We start from the raw sequence: 13,358 nt of genomic DNA on the forward strand, positions 1-13,358 counted from the left end.
CTAGGGACTTCTATTTCTGCAGGGCCCTAGCCTGGTGTTTGCTGTGCGGACACTCTTCCTCTATGCAGCTGCTTCCTTGATGGTTCTTCACTTTTGTCGCTAGCGAATGCGGGGGTAGATTGTGGTTCATCTGGCTTCTGTGGCCTCCCACTGTTTGCTTTTCCTTTTGCCATTGTTTTGGCTGTTTCTGTTTCCTCAGGCCCGCTCTTGCAGTCCTCTTTTGCATTCGGCTCCATTCCACTCACTCTGACTTGTTGTCTTGTTGAGTGCAAGTTTTGTGGCGCCGGATCTTTTGTAATTATTGGTTAAAGCTCTATATATTCTTACCATTCACCAAAAAAAAAAAAAAAAAATCCATCTTCTTAGTAGTTGACCATATAACTTGTCGAAAGGAAACCTACCTTCTTTCAAATTCACATCGCATAGGCGGACTACTGTATGGATAAAAATCGTTCAATGAGAAACTAATAAATCGACTTTCATAAGCTTTATGGCACTCCATGTACTTTAGAATGAGGAGTCAAAACCGATACATTACATACTACAGTTCAAATGAACAGATCTTGAGAACTAGAAATTGATACATGGATTTCACTTAAGCTTATGAAACCAATAAGACTGCTCCATCTTCAGTGACCGGAAGAATATTGTTTGAAATTGATAGCAATAAGTTAGGACGACTCCCTTCGACCCCATATTGCGAGGTGTTTGGGACTTGATCAGGATTTCAAGCACCCAATCAAATTTTAAGTAGATCTGAAGTTCTCCCGATCCTGTGCGCCGAGCAATTATGCGAGCAGATAAGCTCTGCAAAGAGACTTGAAAGGAAGTGTGTTCTTTTGGGTCAAATCCGGAGAGCCATGAGGTGGATCTCGAGGTAATAGGGGCTGATCGGGCTCGAGCTGTGCAGCTAATCATTAATTTGTTGTTCAATCGAATCCCATGAACTCTATGCATATAGATATTCGAGGATATTATCCATTAGTTTATCCGATTTAAATGACAACAATGTAAAAATTCTTCTTTTTTTTTGGGCTAGGATTCGAAGTTAGGATCTCACACCGTCAAACAGCAACACCAAATCAATTACACACAATTATTAACTCTTAATGATTCATTGGATTAGAATTGATTCATCATGCACTCGTTAGCATGCATGATATTTAACTAAAATAGCAAATAAACGGTGCGAATAATCAAGTATTGGAGATTTAAGTTGAGATATTGATGGACTGCTAATGTATTCGACACAAATATTGATTTTGATTTTATGGAGATCAGTTGCATTCCAACAGTAATGAATTTGTCTATAGGTAGAGGATCTCCATCTTAAAAAAAAATTTCCGTTTGCAAGAAATAGAGCGTTTGCTTTAAAAAAAAAAAAAGAAGACTCAAATATATAATGGAGATTGATAGGCCATCATTAATTTATTGGCTAACATAAACTTCATTATTTTAACGTACTCAGTCATCCCCGTCAACGTCAAGTTGGCTTGTAACAGCTTAGCTCCATTAGTCCTAATCCCTCAAGATCCACCTCTTGGCTCTTCGGATCTGACCTAAGAGACTTCATGCAGAAGATGAAGTTCAACTCTGGGTCATTGGCTGCAATCTTCTTGCAGGTGTCCTGAACAATATCGTTTGACAGTAGAAGATCATGAGGAAAAGGATTGGGAATAGGGAAGAGATGGAGAATGCATGATTCATTTTTCTTATATTGAAAGGACCAGTCATGTTATTTATTGACGCAATTTCATAGATGGTAGTATGCCAAACCGAATATATTATTACACATTGTATAAAGATAAATACTGTCAAAGAGGTAGGTCAACTAGGCAATCTAATCTAATCGATTTGCCTGCTGCCATAGTTACCAGCAATCCAAATCATGTCATAATTGATAGGGGATTCTTTGATAAGATTGCCAAATCGACTTGCTTGCAGCCATAATATTTAGAAATCCAAATCATGTCCTAATGAAAGCCGGATTCTTTGATAAGATTGGCAAATCGACCTATCTCTTCGAGAATATTCATCCTTATACGTTGTATAGAAATAAATTATATAAATACACGTATGTATTCTTCTGGGTTATCATCAAATGCACAATTACACTTGTTTAAAGGGGAAAATTATCCAAAAAGTACCAAATCTATCCCCGACCTCATCCCAACAAAATGAAAGTCTTAAGAAATACAACACCTGAATCAAGGTTTTTATAGGAGTGGCGTGAAGGTTGATGTCTATGTCGTACCTCCTTGTTGGACATGGGATCGAGCAACTACACCCATCATGGATCTCGACTCAACCAAACATGAACTCCTAGTTGGAATCAAAGATGGATATTAGCATTTGCAAAAACTTCAAAGGAGATTAAACAAAGATGAACTCTCAATCCTTATCCTTTTAAAATTCTTAGTTCTCCTATTATTCTTATATTTGCATCATAGTGACTTGCAAGCATGCTCAAAACGTACACACCGATTCTATATTCAAAAGAACAAACATGCGTATATCGACTTAACAATTATGATATATGTTCTAGATATCTTAAAATATATTATAAATGTATAATCAAGTCTTAAATTTTTTACATGGTGCAAGTAAATCCTCGAACTTGTAATATTTATGTGATCAAGCCACTTTATTAGTTTCGTCGGATTTGGCTAACACATAACGCCAACATAGTTTTCTTTTTATGCAATTTCCGTTCTTTGGGGCCCACTGGGCCTGTCGACAGTCTTTTAAACTTGGAGAGCCCGACTGGCCCAAATCCAAGCCCAGTCCAAGGTCAACGAATTTCGCTTTGACTCTCTCCGTCTTCCTTCCTTCCTTCCTCCTCTTCCGCGGTGCTCCAGCAGCTGGATCGACGGAACCTTGCGTCGAACGACATCGAAGCGCGATTCGAAGCAGGTACTCTCTCTCTCTCTCTCTCCGTCGTTCGCTCCGGACCCTCTCGCTCGCTCTCAATTCAATCCAATCCGATCGTCTCGTTCTGCGCGGTGGGTAGCCGGTGACTTGGTACATTTCGGGCTCGCTTTCGAGTCTTTTCGATCACTCCGTCCTAGGTTGCCGATTCGGGCAAGACGGAGTTCGTCGTAGGTTTGATTTCGTTGGTTTTTGGCTCAACGTGAGGAGTCGGTTTGGGAAGACGAGAAGCGCGAAGCTGCGAGCTTGCGGCTCGCGGGTATGCAGAAAAGTGTCGAGCTTGTGGAGGAAATCTACGGGCGTTGCGAGGTTCCTCTCTTCCGTGCGCTTCACACGGGCCATCAGTGGCAGTGGTAGTGACGGTATTCTACTTTACCTCCATCCGCTGATCGAAATGGAGGGGACGAAGAGGGGAATTCCAGTGATTGATTAGGATTATCTTGGAGATATCTGGCGACTTGATCGGCATTGTGCAAAATGATGAGCTTTTCGTGGGGGCGAGCCTGATTGGTTCCGGCGGCATCCCTGAGTCTTTTGTAAATCTCGGAGCTTTGATGTGAGGGAAAGGGATGCAAGTGCGTCGAGCTCGCTATTCACAGTTACTCGTGTTCTACTCAGCTGTGTACAAGTTCGTATTGAGTTCGAGCTGTTTGAACTGATTGAGAGTTGAGCCTCTTGAGCTACTTTAGCCTTCTTGTAATCGTGGATATAGCTTGCGAGTTGTGAGCTATGAAAAGAAGATATTTCTTTTGTGAAAGAGAGAGAGGATCGTTCCTATGCTATCGAGATAACTTAGCCTGAATCTGTCCTTGACTTTTGTGTTCCTCTACTGTCGGATCACATCTTACGTTTTGATCTGGAGCAGTAATATGGCATCATTTCATCAATTTTTATAATCTCGTCATTTTACATCAATCGCTTTAACAGAGACTTGTGATTTGATTTGAATATCCAGTTTGCAGTGGCCAAATAGATAGTTAAATCTCGAAATTAGTTGTGTTATGCGATGTCCTAAGAATGATTATGCTGAAAAAGTGGCTGGAGCTAATCCTGTTCTTTTGTCAGCTTTGATGACAGATTTGCAACAAATATTGTCTCTCTGAATAGTGGAAGAGATGCAGACGCTGGGCAATTTCAAATTGCCTCCATTCTTCAATTACCCTCCTTATTTCACGTAATGACTTAAACTCCTTGCATCTCCTCTACTGATGGGAAGGTTAATGTTGTATCACTTATTCTGTTAGTTGTTAGGACGCACTTCTCTTAATTTAATTAGCATCAATAACCTGATATACAAGAGTCAATAGTTTTCTGAAACTATATGCAATGGTCATTGTTGAGCGCTTCTATATATCTATACATCATCTACCAAAGAGCACATTGTTTCCGCTTAGTTTATCAGTGCTGAAGTGCAGCCTGTGTTACAACCAAAACCCTGGAAAGGGTTGCTTTTGGTCTGTGGCACTGTTTTAGGTCCCTGCTTCTATCAATACTCTGTTTTTCTGTTTCCAATGGAGTCGTAGGCAAGACAGGGCTTTTCCCTTGTCGATTCTTTGAGGAAAAAATTTATTGGTCTGGAAGATAACTTAGCCCCTTAAGAATTTTATGGTATGGCCGATGGGTATTTTTTTTAATGAGCATCGACAAGAAAATTTTGTCAGTTTGTGTGGTTAAATAGGTTCCATTCTTTGTGGGCCAGCTGCCTGAATCTGTTCTGATCAGCATTGAGACCATTTTTTAGCTCATGTCATAATCTTTAAAGTATCTTACATGTGCCCATTGAATTATTAGTGAGATTTTAGGATTCAAGGCGTATAGCTTTGGTGTGACTAGTGGTTGTTTGCCGAAACTAGTTTCTTTTGAACCATCTTCTTTAAGTGAAAGGGCAAATGTGTACTGCAGCAGAATTGGTTTTCTATTTGGTGTGCGAATGTGTCAGCCATACAAAACAAAAATGTCACAAATTGCCATCTCTGCCAGTGCACATTATCTGCTTCTACTGCTTTTTTATCTGCTACGTGTTGTCTAAAAAAGGTTGTTGATGCAACTCGGCTGCAAATTATCTCAGTCGGCCATCCGCTTTTTTCTTTTTTCAAAAAGAAATAAAGTGTCAATGGTGCATATGAAGGATTGCTTTAGCTGTACCTTCTTCAGCTTTACTGTAGTTAGCTGCAAATTATCTCATTCTGGCATCAATTGTTTTGGTAGTCTTCATAGTTCCATTGCCAAAATTTTTCATCTGCTTTTCATTTATTAGTGGGAATTCATATGACTCACAACTTGGCTGTACCTTCTTCAGCTTGCAGCCAGTAAGGGACACTCGAGAGAAGCAAGTGCAACTCTGGAAGGAACTGATCCTTGATTTCTGTAAAATGCAAAAGATATTTGTGATTGGATTGTAAGAAGAGTTTCCACTTTTTTCAAATCCTGTGATTGAGAGTAAGGGCCTTTTCATCAATTTATGTGTTGAGTACTTCTTTTGGTTATATCTGCAACCAACCTATGGCTGTGTTACCTTGTGCTTTGCCAAGAGCATGCTGGCTGGCAGAAGGTACTTTTTTTTACTTCGTCTTTTTTTTTTTTTTTGGGTGGTCAGAGCAGAAGGTACTTGAAAAGCAGGTACCATCATGAAAAAATTTCCGTGTCCTGGCATCTAGTGTTGAGATTCCATTTTCTCTCTTATGGAACAAGGAATCTATGTGAATTATTGTGTCCATCTGCCCCAATTCACTGGTTGATCACGGTTTATATCCTTGCCTTTTGTCCACCTACCCATGTTTCTGAACAACACTAGGTCTGACGTCACTCCCAAACAATTTCATAGTTGGTCACAGATTAGTTTGCGTGTATGTCCTGATGAGTCTACCATTTCTTTCCACTGAATCGATTTCCTTATGCTATGCAACCTTTTTTAGCTATTGCATTGGTTTGCACCTTCCCCTGTTCCTCTCACATTGTTGCTGGTCTGAGATCACTAATGCTTTGTCTACCTAACAACATATGTGTTTTTACTCTTATCCCTCTGATAGTGCAGGATCTCTTACTCATGAAGCAAGGGAAGCATTCCTTGCTGCCATAGTTTCTGAAGGTGGGAGTAGTTCATAAATTATTTCATTTCTGTTTTCTGTTTGGTTTAATGCTATATACTGATTTAGTGATATCATATTGTATGGGAGACCATTAATTACCTTCCTCATCTAGCAGGACGTGCAGAATGGTTGGACAAAGGTCATAGGAAGTGTCTCATTCTCTGGCACCGCATTCAAGACTGGGCTGATATTATATTAAACTTTGTGAGTTAGTCAGAGCTTCAGTACAATTTGAAGCTTGTTAAGTTAGGAGAAGTGCGCTCACCACCCTTGTTTGATTAGGTGAAAGATAATGGGCTGGAGGACTCTGTGACGACAGTTGAGGAAATACGTACTGGGCCTGAATCTCGGGGGACAGGTAAAGTACCTTTTGCATGTTCTATAAGAAAATTCCAAGACTTGCACATTAGGTAAAATATGGTTGCTATTGAATTCGACTTGGAAGAAAAATGAGCTGTTTTTTCACTCCAAGTCCTGCGGTCAGATAATGCTAATCACAAGCTCTCCTGAAAAATTTCCTCTCTTTCTTAAAGTATTTCTCCTCTTATCCTCTCGTCTTGGTAGGAAGTATCATTCAAGCTTAAGTGAATCATGGTTTGGCAACTCATTAGGGTCGGCACAACTTTTTTCATGCAACTTAAGTGGGGTTTCTTTTTCTCTGCTAGATCTTCAAGGCGTGGATCGCGTCATCCTCATGCGAGCTTTGAAACTACTAGAACACAAGGGGAAGCTCGTGATTTTCAAGGGCACTTCTGCGGACGATGAAGGCATTAAATTCTCGAGTTAATGACGATGAATGTGTGCTCTTATTTGAACTTCTACCATCTGAAACGGCACATGTACTGTTCCTGGACGCCTTTATTCAATCTTTCTCCAGGTTTTTGAGTAAGAAAGACATTGTAGAATCTTTCTCCTGCTTGTGCACTGACTTAAGAATGTGTAAGGCAATATGGAGGAGTGCTAGGAAACTATGGAAGTGGTACCTCGATCCCCATCTCTTCCATGGATCCGAAAAATGGCAATTTGAATTGCATGCCAAGGTTTCTTGTCCTCATATCTGTCAATGCCGCGAACTACCGATGAGTCAGAAAAGTGCAACATAATTGCATGAAATGGTAATGGTTTACAAAATAGGAACCTTAGTTTACAATGTGATTTATAAATAATTTGTGAATTGAGTTATAAATAGACACCGTCATGGGCTCGGAAGACCGATTATCGCAAACATGAGCTTCGACTACATTAAAGGGTTTTTTCGGTAGATTGTAGAAAACTAAGTTAAAGTATTTCACAAAATCAATAATCTCCTGTTATGGTTGGTACCTCTTATCTATCCAAAAGTCATTTCGATTTTCAAATTTCACCGTCCAAATTTTACGGCAATACAACCATGTTAAGACAATCATGTACAAACAGAGATGATTGACAATAATGCCACAATACTCCAATTTAGGAGTACTCAAGATAAAGAAAAGAATAAAGAAATCAAAGAAGATTTTGGATCACCTTGTTTGAGAAGCCTTTAAGCTTGGGTGGAGATAGAGAAATTAGGAAAAAGATAATTATGTTGAACAAATTAAAAATTTGAAGACCGAAAAAGATAATTATGTTGAACAAATTAAAAATTTGATTGAAAAAAATAATTATGTTGACTTAAAAATTTGAAGAGCGCCTCATATATTGAACCAACTTTCGAGGTCATTTCGGTAATCATCCCCTTATATTTATTTCCTTCGACGCGATATTTACGAGAAAATCTCCAGGTTCGCCTGCTTCTCTTTTCGACGCTCTCTGCATGCGATTTCTAACGAAGTAGCTGAGGAAGTATTCCCTTAGGGTTTGATCTTCTCTCGACGATGACGATCTCCCACTCGCCGTCGGAGGGTTTTGTAGAAGCTGCGCGTCCGCCGGCGACGGCGAGGGCGACGGCCGTGGGGCCTGCGTTCGGTAGTCGCCGGCGGGGATCGTTAGCTTTCTTGATGGCGAAGGAACTGGGGTTTTTCCCTTTCCGCCTGAAAGGATCCGGGGGGTGTTTGGTACCTTGATTTTGAGGGGGCTGTTACGGGGATGGCGAGTTTGGAACTGGCATGGGCTCCGACGATGCGACATTGTGTCACGAATGTTGTCGTTCGTTCGTTTGGTGTTCTAGTCCGTGTTCTGGGTTTTCAGTCATCATGGTTCTAGGCGAATTTGGTACGGTTGGAATTGAAGGAGATGGGAAAGGGATACATGGGTGGAGGGCTTTCGATGTCAGACTCAGTTATGCATTTTCTGGATCGGTCGATTGTTCTTTATTTTTTATCCATGTTGTTGGTTGATGGAAAAACTGAAATGCTTGGGATTGCTGACTACAATGGACCTTGGGGCTTTGATCATTGAGTTCAGTGATTGATTCTCTGTACTTCTGTATAAAATAGCATGGATGGTAAGACTGCAAGGAGTACTGTGGGTTGGCCACAGAAATCAGCCCTTCGAGCAGCACTGACCAGCCGGCGAAGTTTGCACTTACTGGTTTAGAAGGGGAGTGCAACTGGAATCCCCGCGGGTTTTTGTGCGATGCATCTCTTCCACATGATGTTTACCATCGAGCTGCAAAGCAGTCAAAGTTATATGCCTGAGGATTGCCCTGTGAAGGGCGCTGAATCTAGTCCGATGAATGCGGCGAGTTCAACTTCTAAAGAAAGAGGTGATTCGTCAACAGATAAAAATTCTCAAAAGCCCCCAGAAAAAGTATGCCATTACTGGATATCAGGCAACTATGTTAAAGGCAATGTCAATACTTTCTTGGATTCGTGGTGTCACGGTGTTGATTTTTCCATGTTGCCATTTTGGTTCTTATATCCAAGACTATAGCTGGAGAACACTTAGTTGCATAGCTTGTTTTATTAAACTCCAATTTGTTTCTGTCTTGCACTAAGACTGTTGAAATATCCTGTCTGGCATTCACCATGCCATTCTGCATTTTGCAACTTGTTGGCAATGCATGTTCTGGGGTGGATTTTTTTCTTGTTGGCTAAGAGATTAGTTTTTGCCATTTGTGCAATGCAACAAAGGACATGTATTACCTTTCACACAGTTGCCTGATATCCAGTAATGGTATACTTTTTCTTGGGACTTTTGAGGGTTTTTATCTGTTGACGAATCACCTCTCTCTCTAGAAGTTGAACTTGCTGAATTCACCGGACTAGATGCAGGGATCTTGGGTGTTTGTCGGCATGCCTAATGCTGTTAAGGTGAGCAGTTGCCTGAGTCTCCTTTGTCCTTTTTATAATTTTCTTTGGCGAATTTGAATTAGTGAGCTAGCTTTAATTCATTGCATTCTCTTGTATCTCTTGTAGGTTTGGATTGTAGGTATTTAATATCTAGAATGGTGCTAGCTATGATGTCAGTGGACCAGTTGGACGGGTCCATCTCTGGAAGTTCCTAATAACATGTTTTTGGTGGAGCCCAGGTAATTTGTTATTAGAAAGAAATTAATGTCAATTTAGTTGAATTCTCTGCCGGAATTTTTTCTAGTCTATTTCTTTAGATAAGTCATATAAAAGATGATGCTGAGTGTGAGGTTCGATTTTTGGTTTAGACCTGAAATTCTTCTTTTCTTCTTCTTTATGTCTGGCCCACCTAAGTCCACATTTGTATGATCACTGACTGCCTCATTCTGTTGATACTTGTGCTGAATTTTGATGATTATACTGAACAAATTTTGCTTCTAGGATGGCACTATCTTAATGTGGAAAGGAGGTAGTGAGGCTGATCCTTTCCAGATGGCTGCATCTCTCAGGAGTCACACTCAGGGCATGATATCATTAACTGTTGGGCCTGACAGGTTGTATTCAGGTTCTATTGACCGGACCATAAGGGTAAGTGGGTTTGTCATAGATGTCTCTCCCCTCGATTAGTTGTGTGTCCGGGGAAGGTGTGACTTGGCCCTAGTAGTTTGTGTTTTCTCTTGCATTATTTTATTGGTTTACTACATCCTCTCCATATTTTTCTGTGCCACTCCACTGTAGCATCGTGCTGACCCCTCACATCTTTCTTGTTTTCTCCCCGCAGGTGTGGGACTTGCACACTCTGGAGTGTGTTCTGGAACTTGTTGGACACACTGATGTGCGATGTCACTGATTTGCTGGGACCAGTATTTGATATCTTGTTCATTGGATCAGACATTCAATGTTTGAGTTGCCACTGAAGGAGGCAGCTTGGAAGTTGCCTATGCAGATCATGAGGACCATGTATGTTGCTCGCTGATTTTTTTTTTTTTTGCACTTGTGTGGATTATGGTATGTTGTGGTTGATGATGGTAATAGGAAAAAGTGTAGGCAAAGGGTGAATTTTTTTTTTTTTAATTGACTCCATATGTGCGAAGTGCATGGACCTGTTTTTCTAAATTAGATCACAAATATGCATCTTATTGCTTTTTGGTTTTACTTCCCAGCTAAAAATGACTACATGATGTGGAATGAATCTTTGTAATATTGCTACACGATCAAGTACCTTGCATGTGCTTGCTTGCTCCATGTGGAGAAGACATGAATTTTCATCTTTACCTGTCGATGCTTTGTCTGTTTCTTACCATGCTCCTAGTCTCATGGAAGTGACGTAATATCATATCTTGATGTTGCAAATATCATTTTGTCCAGCACCGGATATTTTTGCACTGTCAGGGATGAATGATGCGGGTGGTAAGCCAGTCCTCTGTGCATGCATAGACAACACCGTTCACATGTACGAGCTCCCATCGTAAGTCCAAAATAATTTCTGTAGTTGGTTTGACATCCTTGTCTCTCGGTGAAGACTGTTCTCTTCTTCTGCTTGGCTGACTTCGTGCACGCCAGGTTCAATGAAAGGGGCAAGATATTCTCAAGAAGAGAAGTCATGACTCTTCAGACGGCTCCTGGAGGCCTTTTCTTCACGGGAGACGTTGCCGTTTGGAACTGGTTGGATTTTCCAAAGAGCCAACGAGAGCCGCTTCCTCATTCGATGGAATCATGCTCAGTAGAAGAGAGAATCGATCAAGCTATTGACATTGGAGTTCAAATTTCGTGTGGAAGGCAATGTCATCTATGCCCTGATGCAACTGGATGTGATTTAAAGCAAGAAACGGGATGGCTGTTACTACTACTGTCTGCAACGCACTTGTCGTTTCTGTATAGATATTAATACGGTTTGTATATGATTTGCATTAATAATTGATATGCCTTTTGTTATTCAACCTGGGCAAATCCCTCTCCTTAGTAGTTGACCGTATAACTTGTCGAAAGGAAACCTACCTTCTTGCAAATTCACATCGCTTAGGCGGACTACTGTATGTATAAAAATCGTTCAATGAGAAACTGATAAATGGACTTTCCTAAGCTTTATGGTACTCCATGTACTTTAGAATGAGGAATCAAAACCGATACATTACATACTACATTTCAAATGAACAGATCTTGAGAATTAGAAATTGATACATGGATTTCACTGAAGCTTATGAAACCAATAAGACTGCTCCATCTTCAGTGACCGGAAGAACATTGTTTGTAATCGATGGCAACAAGTTAGGACGACTCCCTCTGACCCCATATTGCGAGGTGTTTGGGACTTAGATCAGGATTTCAAGCACCCAGTCAAATTTTGAGTAGATCTGATGTTCTCCCGATCCTGTACGCCGAGCAATTATGCGAGCAGATAAGCTCTGCAAAGAGACTTGAAAGGAAGAGTGTTCTCTTGGGTCAAACCCAGAGAGCCATGAGGTGGATCTCAAGGTAATAGGGGCTGATCGGGCTCGAGCAGGTGCAGCTAATCATTAATTTGTTGTTCAATCGAATCCCATGAACTCTATGCATATAGATATTCCAGAATATTATCCATTAGTTAATCCGATTTAAATGACAACAATGTGAAAATTCTTTTCTTTTTTTTTTTTGTCTAGGATTCGAAGTTAGGATCTCACACCATCAAACAGCAACACCAAATCAATTCCACACGATTATCAAATTTTAATGATTCATTGGATTAGAATTGATTCATCATGCACTCGTTAGCGTGCATGATATTTAACTAAAATAGCAAATAAACGGTGTAAATAATCAAATGTTAGGGATTCAAGTTGAGATATTGATGGGCTACTAATGGGCCCCTTCTTCGACACAAACATTGATTTTGATTTTATGGAGATCAGTTTCATCCAACAGTAGTGAATTTGTCTATAGGTAGAGGATCTCCATCTTTAAAAAAAAATTCCGTTTGCAAGAAATAGATCGTTTGCTTAAAAAAAAAAAAAGAGAGTCAAATATACAATGGAGATTGATAGGCCAGCATTAATTTATTGGCTAACATAAACTTCATTAATTTAACGTACTCGGTCATCCCCGTCAAGTTGGCTTGTAACAGCTTAGCCCCATTAGTCCTAATCCCTCAAGATCCACCTCATGGCTCTTCGGATCTGACCCAAGAGACTTCATGCAGAAGATGAAGTTCAACTCTGGGTCATTGGCTGCAATCTTCTTGCAGGTGTCCTGAACAATATCGTTTGACAGTAGAAGATCATGAGGAAAAGGATTGGGAATAGGGAAGAGATGGAGAATGCATGATTCATTTTTCTTATATTGAAAGGACCAGTCATGTTATATATTGATGCAATTTCATAGATGGTAGTATGCCAAACCGAATATATTATTACACATTGTATAAAGATAAATATTGTCAAAGAGGTAGGTTGACTAGGCGATCTTATCTAATCAATTTGCCTCCTACCATAGTTACCAGAAATCCAAATCATGTCATAATTGATGCAGGATTCTTTGATAAGATTGCCAAATCAACCCGCTTGCAACCGCAATATTTAGTAATTAAAATCATGTCCTAATGAAAGTCAAATTTTTTTATAAGATTGCCTAATCGATCTGTCTCCGAGAATTTTTATCCTTATACATTGTATAGAAATAAATTATATATACACATATGTATTCTTTTGGGTTATCAATAAATGCACAGTCATAATTGTTTAAAGGGGAAAATTATCCAAAAAGTACTAAATTTATTGCACTTTTGCTAATTCAATTATAAACCTTCTAATTCTACCTATTGAGTCATAAACCCATTCAACATACTACTAATTGAGTCCATCTTGTCAATTTTGGCCGGAATTTGCTGATATTGACATTAGCTGCCTGATGTGACATGGTTAGCACTGACGTGGACAAAATTAATTAATTTTTAAATATTATTCTGAAATTTTCAATTATTTTCATGCTTTACTTTTTTTTTTTCTCTATTTTGTTCTCATTTTCTTCCTCTAGCTAGTCGACCAGCCTTCGGCGACTAGCTAGAGACTACAACTGGCAAGAGTCGACCTTC

At 39.9% G+C, this 13,358-nt stretch overlaps 1 protein-coding gene and 1 long non-coding RNA gene across 3 annotated transcripts; both read left to right on the top strand.

Annotated features, from left to right (window-relative positions):
* Positions 1-2,793: 2,793 nt before the first annotated feature.
* On the top strand, positions 2,794-7,064 carry LOC104444279 (vacuolar protein sorting-associated protein 25). The gene is given in 7 exon segments (XM_010057933.3): positions 2,794-2,913; positions 3,994-4,102; positions 5,228-5,367; positions 5,963-6,016; positions 6,133-6,221; positions 6,300-6,375; positions 6,683-7,064. Coding segments are annotated over 6 exon segments (540 nt in total). The 5' UTR covers positions 2,794-2,913; positions 3,994-4,043; the 3' UTR covers positions 6,805-7,064.
* Positions 7,065-9,019: 1,955 nt separating this feature from the next.
* Positions 9,020-11,229, top strand: LOC104444286. Of its 2 annotated transcripts, XR_725381.3 has the most exons (6): positions 9,020-9,250; positions 9,356-9,468; positions 9,731-9,877; positions 10,071-10,249; positions 10,682-10,757; positions 10,853-11,229. It is a non-coding gene; the product is annotated as an uncharacterized LOC104444286 (long non-coding RNA). The 2 variants fall into 2 exon arrangements; XR_001986892.2 differs by having other exon boundaries at positions 10,071-10,757.
* The last annotated feature ends 2,129 nt before the right edge of the window (positions 11,230-13,358 follow it).

The sequence above is a fragment of the Eucalyptus grandis genome, chromosome 5 (genome assembly GCF_016545825.1).
Source record: "Eucalyptus grandis isolate ANBG69807.140 chromosome 5, ASM1654582v1, whole genome shotgun sequence".
In the NCBI taxonomy this organism is placed as follows: domain Eukaryota; kingdom Viridiplantae; phylum Streptophyta; class Magnoliopsida; order Myrtales; family Myrtaceae; genus Eucalyptus; species Eucalyptus grandis.